The 18,620-nt window shown below is 36.3% G+C and overlaps 1 protein-coding gene across 16 annotated transcripts in view; it reads left to right on the top strand.

The window, feature by feature from the left end:
* The window catches only part of Tasp1 (taspase 1), a 408,843-nt gene that overhangs the window by 132,681 nt on the left and 257,542 nt on the right, over positions 1-18,620 (top strand). For all 16 annotated transcript variants that reach the window (XR_015442068.1, XR_002393482.2, XM_087189061.1 and 13 more), the window contains one exon: positions 4,068-4,178. Coding sequence is in view for 14 of the 16 variants with exons in the window: in XM_087189061.1 (XP_087045187.1) it covers positions 4,068-4,178 (111 nt within the window). In the remaining 2 variants the exon portion in view is untranslated. The remainder of the gene's footprint in view (positions 1-4,067; positions 4,179-18,620) is intronic.

Here is an 18,620-nt window from a genome sequence, read left to right on the forward strand (position 1 = left end):
GTATTGTTTTCCACCCTTTAACTTTCAGTCTATGAGTTTCCTTTTGAATTAAGTGTGTTTGTTGTATGCAGCATATTGTTGGATTTTGCTTCTTGACCCATTCTGCCAGTCTATTTCTTTTGATTGGTGAATTGAGACCATGAACGTTGATGGCTATAACTGAAACATATTGACTTGTCATTGCCATGAGTTTTTCTTTTTGTTGGGTTCTCCCCCTTTCCATTTAATTTCTTGTCATGCCAGATGGGTTCATTTTGCTTTGCTTCCTGGGGTTGTGATCCTCAATGTCTGTTCCTAGGCTATTGTGTAAAATTCTTTGGAGTGCTGGTTTGGTATTCACAAAGTTCCTAAGGTGCTCTTTGTCATGAAAGTATCTTATTTGTCCATCCATTTTGAAAGCTAGTTTTGCAGGGTACATCAATCTGGGTTGGAGGCTGTTTTCTTTTAGGGCTTGGAATATGTCACTCCAAGCTCTTCTTGCCTTGATGGTTTGTGTTGAGAAGTCAGCTGTGATTCTGATGGGCTTTCCTTTGTATGTGATTTGTTTCTTTTCTCTGACTGCTTGGAGAACTTTGTTCTTCTGTTGTGTTTCTGGAATCTTAACAATTATATGTCTATGTGTAGATTTTTTTTGATCAAGGCTATTTGGAGTCCTATATGCCTCACTTATCTGTATGTCAAGCTCTTTTCCCCTGCTTGGGAAGTGTTCTGCCATTATTTCTGTGAAGAAATTTTTTATGTCATCTGCACTCTCTCCTGTTTCTTCATTGACTCCGATCAGTCTTATGTTATTCTTCTTTGCATCATCTAGCAGCTGCTGGATTGATTTCTCATGTTCCCTTATAATTTTTCTTTTCCTGGTCACTAATTGCAATCTTATCTTCTATATCTGAAATTCTTTCCTCACACTGGCTCATTCTGCTGTGTAGACTTTCAGTGGAGTTTTTCATGTCCTGGAAATCTATTTGCATCTGTTTTATCTATTCCATTTGTTTCTTATGTTGGGATTCCATCATGTTCCTCATTCCTCTCTAGATTTATTAATAATGTCTTGCACTAAGGGCACAATTTCTCCTGTTATCTGAGAAATTATTTCTGATTTCATTTTTTCCAGATCCCCTTTTGTTGCCAGTTCCCGTAGGTCCAGGTGGTTGAGTATCAGAGTGTTCCCTGTCATTTCCCTTTGGGGTTGCTGTAGGTGATCTGGAAGTCTGGTTTTGAGACCTATTTATGTGTTTTCTCATTTCGACTGGTGCCGGGGTCTGTTATAGCCTGCATGGATTACCTCCTCTGAGGTGGGCGAGGTGGGACAGGGGCCGGGATTAGCGGTAGGGATGGTGACCCAAAAGCCCTTTCCTGTGGGCTGGGAGCAGCCGGAGGGATGGTGGCTGGGAAACCCCTTCCTCTGGACCAGGAACAGTGGGATGGTGGCTCAGAAGCCCCTCCCTCTGGGCAGGAGTGGTGGGAGGGATGGTGACTGGGAAGCCCCTTCCTCTGGAGCAGGAGCAGTGGGACGACGGCTCAGAAGCCCCTACCTCTGGGCTGGGAACAGTTGTACTCAGTACCTTGGTCTGGTGGTCTGGTGTCCTCTGCGCCTTTGTAATGTGGAATCAGGTGGCTGCCTGTCTGCAGTGGGGTGATTCGGTGTCTTCCGCGTGACTCAGGACCTCGGTAGGGCGTGCACAGACCTGCCTGTGTGCAGTGGGCTATCGGCGTGTGTTCCGCGGGACTGGGGACTTGGGCAGGGTGTGGGCAGACCTGCCTATGTGCACTGGGGTGATTCAGCATCTTCCGCATGACTCAGGACCTCGGTAGAGCCTGCACAGGCCTGCCTGTCTGCAGCGGGCTGATTCAGCGTGTTCTGCGGGACTGGGGACCTCAGTAGGGTGTGGGCAGACCTGCCTGTCTGCAGCGGGGTGATTCAGCGTCTTCCGCGTGACCAAAGCATAAAATATTTACTATTTGTTTCATTACAGAAAAAGTTTAATAGTAATAGACCTCTTTTATTATTTGTACTTCTTGATATAATCCATCTGTATTTTTTGTTTGTTTTGCTGTTGTTTGCATTTGCTCATTCTGCCATATGGGAGTATGTGTCTGTATGGTGAGAAAGATGGGGTGGTAATTTTTATCGGAGGATAAAAAGAGGATGCAATGAAAGATTTATTTCTAATATTTGTGAATGGAAAATGGAACTATTTGCCTTTGAGTCACACTTTAACTCTATGGTAACATATTCTAAGAAACCTTGGAATTTTGTGGTTTTACTTAAAACCACAGAAGTCAAGTTTTCTTCGTTTGGAACTTATAGAAGAACAAGCTTTTGATATCATGCATTTATGTTAAAAGTAATATATGTCATGGACTATAACTCATGTTAACAGTTTCTTAGTAAAAATCAATCATTGGGAAAACCATATATATTTTCCTATTACAACAGAGGAAAAAAATCTCCCTGACACACATTGTGTATTTTTTATGTAATGTGAACTTTATGTAGTTTAACTGACTTGAGACACGTGCTCGTAAACTTCTGGATATTCATTTAGCTTACACTATCCCAATTTCCTAAGAATTATTATTCTCCTAATGTATAACTTTTAACTGTTCAACATCAAATATGTACAGGAGGGGATTAACACTTGGGAAGTTTTTTTGTTTGTTTGTTTATTTTTTTGAGACAGGGTCTCACCAGGTAGTTGAATTCATAGCAGTCCTCCTGCCTCAGCTTCCAGAGCTGGGATTACAGGCATGCACCACCATGCCTGGCTTAACATTTATGGAGTTTCATGAGTTTATTACAGTGTCTCTATGTAGTAAGTGTTAAAGCATTTTTTTTCTGTTACCTTTATTGTTAGCTTTTTCTGATTATAAAAATAATATAGCAAAAATTAACAAAATAGGGATTCCTATAATCCTGTCAACAAAGTTATCTATTAAATTACTATTAAATCTTCTTTCAAATGTAGATATTTGCAGAGATATTTGCATTTACACTTACCTGTTATTTATGGCAAAGTATAAAGTGACTTAAAATTGAGTTTTACAAATATATATAATATAACACTTTTGGGAGGAATTACTTTTAAAGAAAAAACATTTTTAAATGACAGAATCTTTGTAAAGGTCTTGCATATGTACTGTTCTTGTTTGAGCTAGAGGATGCTGACATTTTATTTAGTATATTGATTTTATAAGTGGCATTCAGTAATTTTTAAAAGTCTTGTTTGTTTTTAAGTTTTGTATTTCTAGGGTAAAGGAAGGCTGTTTCTTCAGAAATTTTTAATTAATATTCATCAGTCTTTAAATTAAAATTCCTTTGTCTCTACTTTTGCAAGTAGTTTCTACTTTTAACATAGAAACTAGTGGAATTTTAGGCAGTATCCACCAGTCCCTGCATCCTGCTCCTATGTCTGCCCTTACTTAGTATGTATGAATGGTTCAAGTTTACCTCAGGGTTAAAACCCACTTTTTCATTAGAACTAGAGTTTTTACCCTGAAAGCTGTGAGTTATTAGGTGAGAAAAATGCTATTTTTTATTGCACCATTCTATAACTGTTTATATATGGTGACACTGTGGTGAAAAGTAGGTTGAAAGTGGGTCTGTATGCCCCTTGGCTGCCTCGATTTCTCCCCTGCACCCAGGCGAGTAGGTTGCTAGAGGGGAAATGGATGGTGGTTGTGGGTGGCCATTTATTGCCTGGAAGACTAAGTGAACACAACCAAATGAAAAACAAGAGGATTACTTTTAGTTGCCCAGTGGTAGGAATGAAACAGAACCTTAGGAAATTCCTAGAGACTGTACATTCCTGTATTATGGAAATTATCTCTATGAGAAAGGGCTTTCTTTTCTTTTTCTTGTTTTCCTTTTGAGATTCTTCAGTTTTAGCCAAATCTCATTATTAAAATTACCAGATTGATCATAGAAGTCATTTCATCCCTCACTGAGTTGTTCTTCTTATAGCTACTTACTAAGTGACACACAAAAGTATTTTAATACTAGTGAGACAAGCAGAGTGTTCAACACTACTTTTCTTCAACCACTGTTGGTTTCCTTTGACTTCTAGGATGTGGAGAACATCTTGTGCGCACTATACTGGCTAGAGAATGTTCACATGCTTTACAAGCTGAAGATGCTCACCAAGCTCTGTTGGAGACTATGCAAAACAAGTTTATCAGTAAGTATAACATTAGGGAAATGACATTCTTCTAAATATAGAGCCTGTCACTGGGCTGTAAGCATCATGAATCAGGTGGTTACCTGATTCATTTGTATCTCTAGACTTAGTTCAGAGGTCTAGCATAGAGTTAGATCATAAGTTAATATTAGTTATGAATTGAAATTCCACCACAATAGCTACTAAACCTTTAAATATGCCATTTAACTAATTTAATGCCAATTGATGAGACATTGTCTGGAATTAGAGTGATGTATAGTAGAATAAAATTCTAAAAAAAATTCAAAAGACTGCTATAAAAGTTTTTGTAATACCCTTTTACTCTTTTGATAAACTTAGCATTGTATTCCTGGATCCAGTACGTCATGTATCTTTGCATAGGGTTGAGATGAAATCCTGTCTGGTCACCATTTGTCAAGTCATGTAAATGGCTATTAAGCTGCATCTGCCTACAAGAAGGGGTACCTTTCTCTAATATGTAGAAATGTTTTACATGCATTAGCTACAGTTGGCTATATAACTGCTACTTTGAATTAAGACCATTTAACTTAGTCTGGTTTCACCATCATGTGACATTGGGCATACTACTGTGCAAAGGCATGGGAAGTTATAGAAGAAATATGAATCAGAGTTACCACAGCTTAGGGTAGTATATCATGCACAGACAAATTACTGAGAAAGAGTATCTCACTGGAGAGTGTTGTCACTTAGAGAATGAAAACAGAATATAATGTCCTTATTATGTGTGGAAAACATAACAGACAGAAGTATAGGAAGAATTACCACAACAGAATGTGTGGACTAGAGGCTTTTAGAACTGGCCCCAGAAGCCTCTAGTATAATTGGGCAAAGAAGGGGAAGACAGTAGCATGAACACAGATGTAATGATGGGATTAGACCTTGTGAGGGCCCAACACCTAATGATTCTATAGAGAAGGAAGCAATGGGGCTGAGCCAGTCAGATGATGCCGGGGGAGGCCAAGTCATGGAGGACCTTAACATGTTAGAGAAAGAACTCATCTTTTATTTGATAGGAAGGAGACAGCCTGTATATGTTCTTGAAAAATAAAATGGTATTTTTGAGAAGAGTATATGAGAGAGATGGTAGGGAATGAGAATGGTCTGAGGATAGAGAAGAAATGGAGACTTTTTGAGGAAATTGTCAGTGGAAAAGTGAAAATACTAATGGATTTAGATTTTGAGACAAAGTAGATGTAGTACTTCCAAGTCATATCAGGAGATAAACCATATGGTTAATTAAAGAAATGAAGTTTATCATAAGAATTAAGTGTGATAAAGAGTAGCTATAAGATATAAGGAAACTCTGTGTGGCTCCCTCAGGCTGAAAGTGTCTGTGGAAGGACACACCTGGAAAGGTTTTATGTCTCATTGGAGAAGGTATGATTTGACCACCAAATAGCAGAGAAGTTTGCTGATTGGGCCAGGTGTGATTGGTATAGTCAAACAATACAGATCTCTCTTTGGAGTGCAGATAAGGGAATGGATGATTAGCAATAGGAGCCTTTTGTCAATGAGGTCTGAGGCTTTCAGAGCTTGGAAGTCACAGAGAATATACAGAAGGAATGACATAAGACCACTGGGATATGATTGAAAAAACAAGGCTAACAGTCTTTGGCATATAGTAGGAGTTTGAAATGTAGATTAAAGCCATAGAAAATCAATTCAGTGAAATAATAGCAGAAATTTTTCAAATTTTGAGAAAGATGTGGACATTCTACCACAGGAGGCATTTGGAACCACAAACAGACTTGATCAGAAAAAACCTTTCCATATTGTGCTATAGTGAAAATGTCGAGACAGCAGAACAAAGAAAGAACACAAAGCCGTAAGAGAAAAAAAAGACTAACTTATTTGTAAAGGCCAACCCATATAAATATCTAAGATATCTAAGCAGAAACTCTAAAAGCCAGGAAGGCATGAAAGAATATTTCAAGATCCTCAAGAAAATAACTGATTATCTATATTTCTATATCCAGCAAAACTGTCCTTCGAAGGAGAAATAACCTTCCAAGCTAAGTGGAAACTAAAGGAATTCATGACTACTAAGGCAGCATTACAGAAGATACGTAAAGGAACATTACAAACAGAAAAGGAAGGATAGACTAACAAATTAGTATTAGGAAAGACTCCAACATAAGAAAAATAACAATAATAGCAATTAGTACATACCTTTCAATAATAACCTGAATGTAGTCTTGATTCTCTAATTAAAAGATATAGACTAACAGATTATATTTAAAAGCTAGACCCAACAATATGTTACCTATAAGAAACTCACCTCACCAGCAAAGAAATACATAGAGTAAAAGGATCAAAAGCAATATTTTATGCAAATGGTATCTAAAAGCAAAGAGAAATAACTATACTCAGACAAAGGAGATTTCAAGTTCAGAATGAGCCAAAATAGACAAAGAAGGTCCTGCATTTTAGTAAAGGGAACAATCTACCAAGGAGATATAATGATTTTAAATGCATATGCATTAAATATTGATGCTCCCAATTTCATAAAACAGACACTACTCAACATGAAGGGACAAACAGACCCATATACAACTACACAGTCAGTGACATCAATAGCCTATTCTCACAAAGAGCTAAGTCACCCAGATAAAAAAATCAACAAGGAAATATCAGAGTTAAATTATACTATAGATTAAATGGATTTAACAGACATCTACACAGTGTTCCATCCTGTAGCAGTGGAATACCCATTCCTTTCAGGAGCATGTGGAGCTTTCTCCAAAATAAATGATATTTAAGGCCATAAGGTATGTTGTAACAGATACAAAAAAATTGAAATAATCTCATGGATCCTATCAGATCACAATGGAATAAAACTAGAAATCATCAATAAGAGAAATCATAGAAACTGCACATGCAGATTGAATAATATACTTTTGAATGATCAGTGGGTCATTGAAGAAGCCAGGGAGAAATTTAAAAATTGCTAGAGTCAAATCGTAATTGAAACACAACATAGGAGACTCTGTGGCCTCAAACAATGTAGATACATTTAAGGGAGGGAAGACTATATAAGTGCCTGAGGGTTCTCAAAGTCTGAGAGCTCGCAAATAAACCTAATGATACATCTCAAGGTCCTAGAAAAAGACCAAACCAATCCAAAACTAATAGAAGGAAATAAATAATAAAGGTAAGAGCTGAAATTAATGAAATGGAGTCTTAACAATACAAAGGATCAGTGAAACAAAAAATTATTTCTTTGAAAAGATAAACAAGATGATTAGCCCTTTTTTAAACTAACCAAACAACAGGATACAAAATCACGCAATAATGAATAGCGATCCTCTATACTGACAGTAAACCCACTGAGAAAGAAATTTGGAAAACATTGCCATTCACAATGGCATTATCTTTTCTTATTGCTGACAAAATACCCTATTCCCAAAGTTAAGAGGGGAAAGGTTTATGTAGCTCACAGTTTATAGAGGATTCAGTTCATAATTGGCTAGCTTCAAGGCAGAGTGGCACATGGGAGAGGGGCAACCATTCATGGCAGACTGAAGGTAGCAAAACAACAGTGGATCTTAACAGTGTCTTTCTGCCCCTTTTATCTTATCCAGACTACTGGGATTAGGGCAGTGCCAAACCAATCAGTGAACTGATTTAGTAATCACACACGCTTAATCCCATTGTCACACACTCTAGATTCAGCTACCTCTGAAAAAACCCTATGGCTGCATGAGGCTTCAGGGGGACATCTAGCACAAACCATAACAAGAAAAATTAAATACTTAGGACTTAACATAACCAACGAAGTGAAAAAAGCAGCAATAAAGTCTTCCAATTAGGAAAATCCCAGGACTGCATGGATTAACTGTTGAATTTTGTCAGACCTCTAAAGGACTAATATCAACATTCCTCAAACTATTCTGTGAAATAAAAAGAGAAATGCTTAGAAAATACTTCCAAATTCATTTTACAAAGGCTGTATCACCCTGATACCCAAACTGGATAAACATTTCACCAAAAGGAAGAGATCTACAGACCAGTGTCCATTATGAGCATAGAAAGAAAAATCCTCAGTAAGATTCTTGCAAGTAAATTCAACAACATATTAAACAGAACATATACCATGACCAAGTAATCATATTTGTTTCATCCTAGGGATAGAAGGATGAATTCAAATATGTAAATCAATAAATGTAATACACCCATAAACAGAATCAAGGATGAAAAGAATCACATAATCACAATAAATGCAAGAAAAGCCTTTGACAAAATTCAGCACACTTTCATGATGGAAATCTTGAAGAAACTAGGTGTAAAAGGATCTTACCTTACTGTAATAAAATCTATATATGACAGGGGTGGGGGATTTAGCTCAGTGGCACCGCGCCTGCCTCTCAAGGACAAGGTCCTGAGTTTGATCCCTGCAAAAAAAAAAAAAATCTATATATGACAAACCTCTAACCAACATTGCATGGAGTAGGAAAAAAACTGAAAGCATCTCTATAATCAGGAACAAGAAAAGGGTATCTGTTTTCACCACATCTGTTCAATATAGTACTTGAAAGTTTAGCCAGAGCAATTAGACAAAGAAATAAAAAGGATGGACATAGGAAAGGAAGAAGCCAAATTGTCCTTATTTGCAGGTGATAATCCTTTGCTTGGAAAACCTTAAAAATGCCACCAAAAGATTTTTAGATCTGGTAAATCCAGCAAAGTGGCAGGGTACAAAGTCAGCTTACAGAAATCAGTAGCTTAAAAAAAAGAAATCGGTAGCTTTCCTATACACCAATAATAAACCCATTGAGAAATGAATCAGAAAAACAATTAATTACATTAACAACAGCAACCCCCCCACCACTAAAAAATCCCTAAGAATAAGCCTAGCCAAGGAGGTGAAAGACCTCTACAATGAAAATTATAGAATACTGAAGAAAGAAATTGAAGAAGACACTAGAAGATGGGCAGGTCTTTCTTGTTCATGGAACAATAGATTTAATATTTTTAAAATGGACATATAACCAAAAGTGATCTACTGATTTAGTATAAATCCAATCAAAATACAAATGCTGTTCTCCAAAGAACTAGGAAAAAACAATCATAAATTTCACATGGAAGTCCAAACAATGCAGAATAACTACAGAAACTTGAGCAATGCTAGAGGGGTCACAATACTACATAGGCATGGTAACAAAAACAGCATTATACTGGCACAAAAATAGAAATGTAGACCAGTGGAATATAATAAAGGACACAGAAACAAACCGATGTGACTACAGCCATCTTATTTTTGACAAAGAGACGAAAAACCATACATTGGAGAAAAGAGAGCTGCTTTATCAAAAGATGCTGGAAAAACTGCCTATATATAGAGAGAGTGAAGCTAGATCCTATTGTCATCTTCTGCAAAATAAATTCAAAATGGATGAAAGACTTCAAACTTTGAAACTGCTAGAAGAAAACATGGGGAAACACTTGAGGTCATAGGCACAGGCAAAGATTTCCTGAATGGACTCCAGTAGCACAAGAAATAATAGCAAGAATCAGCAAATGGGATTGCATCAAATTAAAAAGCTTCTGACCAGCAAAGGAAGGGATCAACAGAGTGAAGACAGCCTACACAATAGGAGAAAATCTTTGCCAGCTACTTTTCTGACAGAGAATTGATTTCCAAAATATATAAAGAACTGAAAAAACTTCAATTAAACCAAACAATAAACAGGCAAATGAATTGAACAGACACTTCAAAAGGGGTACAAGTTGCCAATAAGTATCTGAGAAAATGTTCAACATTTTTATCCATGAGGGAAATGTAATTCAAAACTACATTATGGTTCCATCTCCTCCCAATCAGAAGGTTATGCTGGTAAATGCTGATGAGAATGGACAGTAAATGCTAGTGAGAATTCAGGGAGAGAGGAACCCTTCAACACTGTTGGTGGAAATGTAAACAAGTACAACTATGATGGAAATAGGTGGTTCCTTACAAAATAGAGGTATGATTTAATCTAGCTATAGTATTCTCTGGAATATTTCTGAAAGAATTAAAGTTAGTATGCTATAAATACACCTGTATACTCATGTTTGTTGCAGCGGAATTCACAAAAGTTATGCTATGGAACTAGCCTAGGGGCTTGTCAACTGATGAATGGATAAAGAAAATGTGGTATATATGGAGAGTGTAATTTTCCTCAGTCATAAAGAATGAAAACAGTTGGAACGGAAAATCATCATGTTAAGTCAAATAACCCAGAATCAGAAAGTCAAATATTGTGTGTTTTCTATCATATGTGAAATTTAAAAATAAAATAAAGAGATGGCATGAACATAGAAGAGAGACTGTTAGAGATGAATAAAGGCATCTGGGGAAGGGAAGGTAAAGGGGGATGATGGAGAATGAAAATCGAAGTATATTATATACATGTTATTCAGATGTGGCAATATGAAACCTATTATTCTGTATAACTAATATGTACTGATACAATTAAAAATAAAATAAAAAAATCTAGTCTGTAGGGGTTCAATGACTTGTCCAGTGTGATTTTTTTTTTTTATTTTTGTACCGAGGATCAAACTCGGGACGTGTGCTTGCGAGGCAGGTAGGAGCACCACTGAGCTTAATCCCCAGCCCTGCAATGTGATCTTGTTAGTCAGTGGGTGTCTGTTCTGTAAAATGAGGAGATAAGCAGAACAGCTAGATTCTCCCCTCAACTCACTGTCTCATTGGACATAACAAGTTACTTCAGCTGTTTTGTTTTTAAAAGTGAGAACAGTAGAGAAGAGGAAACATCTGAATTCCTTGAGATGGTGAATTCTGTTAATTCTCTTTTTTTTGGTACCAGGGATCGAACTCAGGTCCTTGCACTTGAGAGGCAGGTGGCAGAACCACTGAACTATATCCCTGGCCCTAATTCTGTTAATTCTTAACTGGATTCAACTCATAAGTGTGAAATGCTTTTTAATCAAATTGGAATTGAGGGATTGGAAAATGAGAATTTTTAGAAATTTAACTTCAGAGTTCCTTCAATTAAATGACAATGAGAATACAACACATCAGAATTTATGTGACACAATAAAAGCAGTCTTACGAGGGAAACTTATAGCAGTGAATACTCATATTAGGAAAACAGAGTGAGCCCAATTAAACAACCTGATACTGAACCTCAAGCTTCTAGAAAAAGAAAAGAAGGACAAACCCAAAGCTCATACAAGGGAGGAAATTATAAAGAGCAGAGCAGAAATCAATGCAATGGAAACTAAGAGAACAGTACAAAAATTCAATGAAGCCAAGAGTTGGTTCTTCGAAAGAATAAACAAAATTGACAAACCCTTAGCCAACCTTATCACAAAAAGGAAAGAAAAGGCCCAAATCCATGAAATTAGGAATGAAAAGGGTGAAATTACAATAGACCCAGCAGAAATCCAGAGGATCATCAATACCTACTTCAAGAATCTATATGCCAATAAGATGGAAAACACAGAAGAAATGGACAGATTCCTAGATAAGTGCGAATTACAAAGTTGAACGAAGATGACCTAAAAATTCTAAACAACCCAGTATCAATCAATGAAATGGAAAACATAATTAAAAACTAACTAAGAAAAGCCTGAGTCCTGATGGCTTCACTGCTGAATTTTACAAAACGTTTAGAGGAACTACTGTCACTACTGTTTAAACCCTTCAATGAAATTGAAAGAGAAGCAATACTCCTGAATTCATTCCTGAAAACAAGCACCACCTTGATCCCTAAAACAGAGAAAGACCCAGCCAAAAAAGAGAACTATAGGCCAATCTCACTAATGAATGCAGATGCAGAAATCTTTAATAAGATACTGACAAATAGAATGCAGAAGATCTTCAAGAAGATCATACACCCTGACCAAGTGGGATTCATCCCAGTGATGCAGGGATTGTTCAACATATGAAAATCAATCATTGTAGTACACTATATCAATAGAGCCAAGGACGAAAACCATATGATCATATCAATAGATGCAAAAGAAGCACTTGACAAAATCCAAAACACATTTATGATAAAAACTCTACAAAAAATTGGAATAGATGGTCTCTATCTCAATCTGATAAAAGCCATCTATGAAAAACCAACAGCCAATATCATACTAAATGGTCAAAATCTGAAATCCTTCACAGTAAAATCAGGAAGAAGACAAGGATGTCCACTATTCCCACTCCTGTTCAATATAGTTTTGGAAACATTAGCCACAGCAATTAGACAAGAGAAAGAAATAAAAGGAATAAAGATAGGAAATGAAGAAGTCAAATTGTCATTATTTGCAGATGACATGATACTCTGTGTAGAAGATCCCAAGAATGCCATGAAAAGTCTTCTAGACTTAATAACCGAATTCAGTAGAGTAGCTGGATACAAGGTCAACACACAAAAATCAATAGCTTTCCTCTACATGAACAACAAACTCCCTGAGAGAGAAATAGGGCAAACAATTCCTTTCACAATAACATCCAATAAACTGAAATACCTAGGAATCATCGTAATGAAAGAAATCAAAGACCCCTTCTCTGAAATCTATAGCACTCTCTGGCACTGTTCTCCTGTTCTGCTTCCCAGGCATTGAGGTAACCTCCTCCCCCTGCTATGATATTTCTGCCTTGGAGGCATCAGACCATCGATTGGATATTCTCAAACCAGGAGCTAAATCAACCATTTCCTTCTTTAAATTGTGGAAATTGGGTATTTGGTCCCAGCAATGGGAAAGCTGAATCGTTCTCTCTGTCTGTCCATCTGTCAGTCTGTTGGTCTGTCTCCCTTCCCTTCCTTTCCCTTTCCTTCTCTTTTTCCTTTCTCTTTCTAATCCATCATCATTTAAAATAATTATATTAAAGAAATTTCTAATACTGCTTTACAACATATTTTGATGTTTTTAATATGTCATTATATGTAGATTTATAGCAGAATATTCCATGGTCTCATAATTTAGTTTTTCCTAAAATATTCCTAAGTTTTCCTTACCATCCCTTGAATCACTGCTCGCATTCATTTGCCCTATATGTATGTAGTATAGTCCAGTGTATTTTGCTATTATTGATTTTACTGTTGTATTTCAGATGGATTAAGAATAAGAAAAATACAAGTTTTTATTTACCTTCACTTATTCCTTTGTAGTTCTCTTCCATTCTTTATATTTAAGTTTCTGGCATATACACATCTCTTTTCTTAAGAACTTCTTTTAACCTTTCTTATAAGGTAGGTGTATTGGCAACATATTCCCTTTAGGCTTGATGTCTGAGAAGGTCCTTGTATCTCTTTAACTTTTAACTTGTGAAGGATACTTTTGCAGGGTACAGAATTCTAGGTTCTTTTTTCTTCTTTCTCAGCACTTTGAATATTTCCCTCTGCTCTCTTGCTTAGATGGTTTCCAAGGAGAAGACATGTAATTTGACTTTGTAATCTAGCATTTCCTTTTTATTTCTATCTCTTTGTTTACATTATCCACTAGTTCTTATTTGTTGTCTAGTTTTTCCATTAGTATCCTTAGCATATTAATCATAGTGGTTTTAAATTTATGTTCTGATCATTCTAAGATCTTTGGCTTGTGTATTTTGTTCTGGTGTTTATCTGCCTCTTAAAGCTGGCTTTTTTTTTTTTTTTTTTTGCTTTTTAGTATATCTTGTTTGATTGTTTAGAAAACTGGATATGATGTGCTGGTTGAAAAGAACTCATGTATATAGCCTTTAATGCTGTGGTGGTAAGGTGTTGAGGGAGGGGAACAGCTGTGTACACCTATGATTTGCCCTTTGGTGAGCTTGTACCCCTCAGCTGTGAACTTCACAAGTGCTTCTGGGTTACCCTGCTCCCCCTGCTTCAGATGGGACAGCATGGCTGGAGGATGCTAGAGTTGAGTATTTCCTTTCTCCTAGGTTTTTTTAGGCTCAGACAAAATACATGCAGGTTAGATTCTGGTAAAATTGTTTCTCTCTTTTTTTTAAGGTTTTATTTTATTTTATTAGTACATATTTATAATTCATGCAGTTTACTGTTGTCTTGGGGAGTGCTTACATTTACATATATTCTTTTTTTTAATACTCTTCCCCTTCCCTCCCCCATCCCACCTCCTCCTTTGGTTCTTCTATCACTTTTTTCATACCTGTTGATATTATTTGTCTTAGCTCATGTTATGGCATATAACGTTTACATTGATTGGAGGTATTAGGATTCTTTACATGACACATCTTTATTCCTCTCATTTCCTCTTCCTTAAGGGCAGAGATTTGTTTTTTTGTACATTTCTTTGTTTGTTTGTTTTTGAGACAGGGTCTTGCTATGTAGTTCAGACTGGCCCTGAATTCAATATATAGCCCAGGCTGGCCTTGAACTTGCAGTGATCCTCCTGCCTCAGCCTCCCAAATCCTGGGACTACAGGTGTGTGCCACCATGCCCAGCAAGGACAAGTCTTTTGAAGAAGAGAATGCTTTTTGATAACTATTCTTAATTGGAGTGAGATGATTTTTTACTGTGGTTTGGTGGATTTCTCTGATAATTAGTGATGTCAGCCTTTTTTTTTTTTCATATACCAGTTGACCATTTGTATGTCTTCTTTTCAGAAATGTCCATGTAGGTCTGTTGCCAATTTTTTTATGGGGTGTTTTTTTTAAATGGGGTGTTTTTATTATAAAAAAGACAAAAGATACATGCTGGTGAGGACATACAGTGAATCTTTGCACACTGTAGGCGTGAATATACATTAGTACAGCCATTATAAGAAACAGTGTGAAGATTGCTGAGAAACTTCAAGGTAGAACTGTCATATAATCAAATACTTCCACTATTGGATATATCTAAAGGAAATGAAGCTAGTATGTTGAAAGTACATTGACTCCTGTGATCTTTGGAGCTCTATCCCAGTTGCTGAAATTTGGAATCAACCTAAATGTCCATCAACTGATGGGTAGATAAACAACATGTGGTACATATATAACTGGAATACTATACTATTCAGCCATAAAAAGAAATGAAATCTTCTCATTTGCCACAAAATGAATGGAGGGTGGAGATCATTATGTTAAGTGAAACAAGCCAGGCATAGAAAGACAAGCACCGCATAATCTCTCTCATATATGGAATATGAAAAAGTGAGAAGTGAGTGGTGGTTTTCAGAGCCTGGGGAGAGTAGGGTGGAGGGAGGAACAGGGAAAGATTGATTAATGAGTACTAAGTTCTAGTTAGGAGCAAATTCTGCACAGTAGGATGACTGTAGATAGTAATTATGTACTGTATATTTCAAAAAGCCAGATATATTGATATAGAATGTTTTCACTATGAAGAAATAATAGATGATTGAGAAAATGACTATGTTTAACTTGGCTTAAACATTACACAATTTATATGTACATCAAAACATCACGATATACCCCATTATGTATATTTTTATGTATCAGTGAAAAAAAGAATGTATTCTGTGACATTTCAACATGGTTTCTTTGTTTCTCTGGGAAACACGAGTATATTTGCCTTCTGTCTTTACTGAAAGAATCTAGTCCAGTTTCTACAGGCAAAATTCATACAAGTACTGTATAGGTGGGGAATCCTCCTATGACTAAAGTTTTAGGTCTCAGGATTGTCCACACTAAGCCTCTAGCAATTCATAAATGGCAGTTTAGGTTTTTCAAACTTGGTACTGGTTCTCAAGGAGGTTTCTGCTTTGATAAATTGTGATTCTCTGTAGATGTAGGGACAGCAGTTTTGTGACCTCAGTTCTCTCAATGATCTAAGAATAATTGTGGAGTTTTAAATTTCTTCAGCTTTCTACTTGTTCTTTGGACAGAGTGGTAACTTCCAAGCTCCTTATGTATCAGATTGGAAACCAAAAATTCCTTCATAGTCTTTCCAATGCTTATTATCCACATTTCTTGAATGTACAAAATATGGATAAAAAGTTTCTAGTTTTACCTTTTGTGACAAATGAATAGAGAAATTTTACTTGGTAGCTTGGCTATTTGTATTTTTCCTTGAATTATCTGCCCATTTTTCTATTGTAATTTGATTTTCTTTGAATTGACATTAACTTTCATTAATGGAAAAATTGACTTAGAGATTGCAAAAAGGCACGGCAATCACCATGTGTAGAATTGGAAAATAAACATCATTTTTTAGAGCAATGGCATGTTTGGTATCTCTGGTCCTTTCCTGAATAATCAGGGATGTGTGTGTGTGTGCGCGCATCTGTGTGTGTTTGTATTAGTTACCGAGGATTGAATTTAAGGCCTCTGTACAGAACTACATTTCTAGCCCTTTTTATTTTTTATTTTGAGACAGGGTCTTGCTAAATTGCTAAGCTGTCCAGGCGGGGTTTAAAGTGTTGATTCCCCTGTCTCAGACTACCAGGTTGCTGGGATTGCAGGGATGCACTACCATGCCCACTTAAGAAATTTTAAAGAGAACTAATTGTACACTTATGTTCAAAATAATTTTTTTCTGTATTTTTTCCTAAAATAGTCAGTGACTTATTAAAATAAAGATTTTTCCTGCTTTTTTTGTTTTGTAATTTGAAACAAACTCTGAAATCTTCTTATGGTTTGTTTAAATCTATTTTTGATAAACAAGATTTTCATGTGATAGAGTGAATAGAGTAAAATTTAAAGACATTTCTGAGATTGAAATATTTTAATTTCTACGTGCATTACAGTTATGCCAAGATCTAGAGTTTTGGTTTGATTTAATATAGGAAACAAAAAAGAGAATAACCAATTCGTGCATTTTTAAAAAACCACTCTTCGTGTAACATACAAAACTCATAAAAATGGGCACTGTAAAAATAGTGCCTTAATAATACTTTATGCTAACCAGCTGATTATAGACTGTTTAGTTAAGTGGGGAGATTTCCTTTTTAGTTGTTCTTTTTTTTTTTGCACTTTATTAAATTCTTTTTTTGGTACATTGAAGGTATACAACACAATTACATTTCTCATTGGGAATTGTACCTTTACATAATACATCTTGGTTCTTATTTTTTCCCCATTCCCTGTCCTCCCTTCACCCCCTCCACCCTTCCCTATTTACAAAGACTTTATTTCCATTTTTTCCATTTCTCATCATGTTTTCCTTTCCCTTCTTTCCCCTGTGCCTCCCACTACCCCTACCCTTTTGGACCTTTTCTTCCTATTTTGCATTATCGATTATTCATTCTAATCATTGGTACATTTTAGGTATACAATATAATGACATTCATCATTGGAAATTTGCACCTTTACATAGTCTCTCTTGGTTCTTATTTTTCACCCTTTCCCAGCCCTCCTTTCAACCCCTCCATTCCTCCCTATTTACAAAGATTTTGTTCCTATTTTTCCATTTTCTCATATTAATCCCATCGCCTTCTATCCTTTCCCCTAGCCCTCCCACTTCCTTCGCCTTTGCCCCTTTTCTTCCTATTTCACATTATCTATTATACCTATTAGTCCTTATTTAAACTTTCAGTTTCTCACTCTACAGAAACTTTGACATTTACATGTGTATCCTATTTCACTTAAGAGTGTCACCTCAATGTGCATCCATTTAGCTATGTCTCTAGTTTCTCATTCTTTATCACTGAGTAATACTCTATTTCATTAAAAAACCCACATTTTCTTTATCCAGTCTCCACTTGATGGGCAATTGGGTTGTTTGCAAGTTTTAGCTATCACGAATTGTGCTGCTATGAACATGGCTGCATATATATCACTGTGGTATGATTCTTTTAATTCTTTGTAGAAGATACCCAGCAGGGGAATAGCTGGGTCAAATAGGACTTCCAGTCCTAGTTCTTTGAGGTATCTCCATACTGATTTCCACAGTGGTTGCACCATTCTACACTACCACCTGCATTTGTTATTGGTTGATTTCGTGATAGCAGCCATTCTTTCTGGGCTGAAGTGGAATCTCAGCATTGTTTTCATTTGCATCTCTCCAGTGACCAGTGATGTTGAACATTTATTCATATGTTCATTTTCTATTTCTTCTTTGCCTGAGAAATGTCTCTTCATTTCAGATGCACATTTCTGGATTGGGTCTTTAAGATTGGGAGTTCTAATTTTTTTAAGTTCTTTATATATTCTAGATAGTAGACCTTTGTCTGGGGAGCAGCAGGTGAAAATTTTTTCCCACATTGTGGGTTGTCTCTTCACATTGTGGTTTCTCTTTCTGTGCAGAATTTTTTTTGTAAGAAGAGACCCCACTTATTGATTGTTTGTGCTAGTTCACGGACAACTGAGGTTTTGTGCATAAAATCTTCTCCTACTCCAATGTCTTCAAGAGTTCTTCCTAACCTCTATTCCAGCCAGTTTACTGTTTCTGTTTTAATATTTAGATCTTTAATCCATTTTGATTTGAGTTTAGTGCATGGTGAGAGATACAGGTCTAGTTTTAAACTTTGGCAAGTGGACACCCCATTATTCCAGCACTATTTATTAAAGAGGCTATCTTTCCTCCATTGAGGGTATTT

This window comes from Heterocephalus glaber, unplaced genomic scaffold (assembly GCF_053883595.1).
Source record: "Heterocephalus glaber isolate CG9 unplaced genomic scaffold, H.glaber_assembly_v1.0 deba00001532, whole genome shotgun sequence".
NCBI lineage: Eukaryota > Metazoa > Chordata > Mammalia > Rodentia > Bathyergidae > Heterocephalus > Heterocephalus glaber.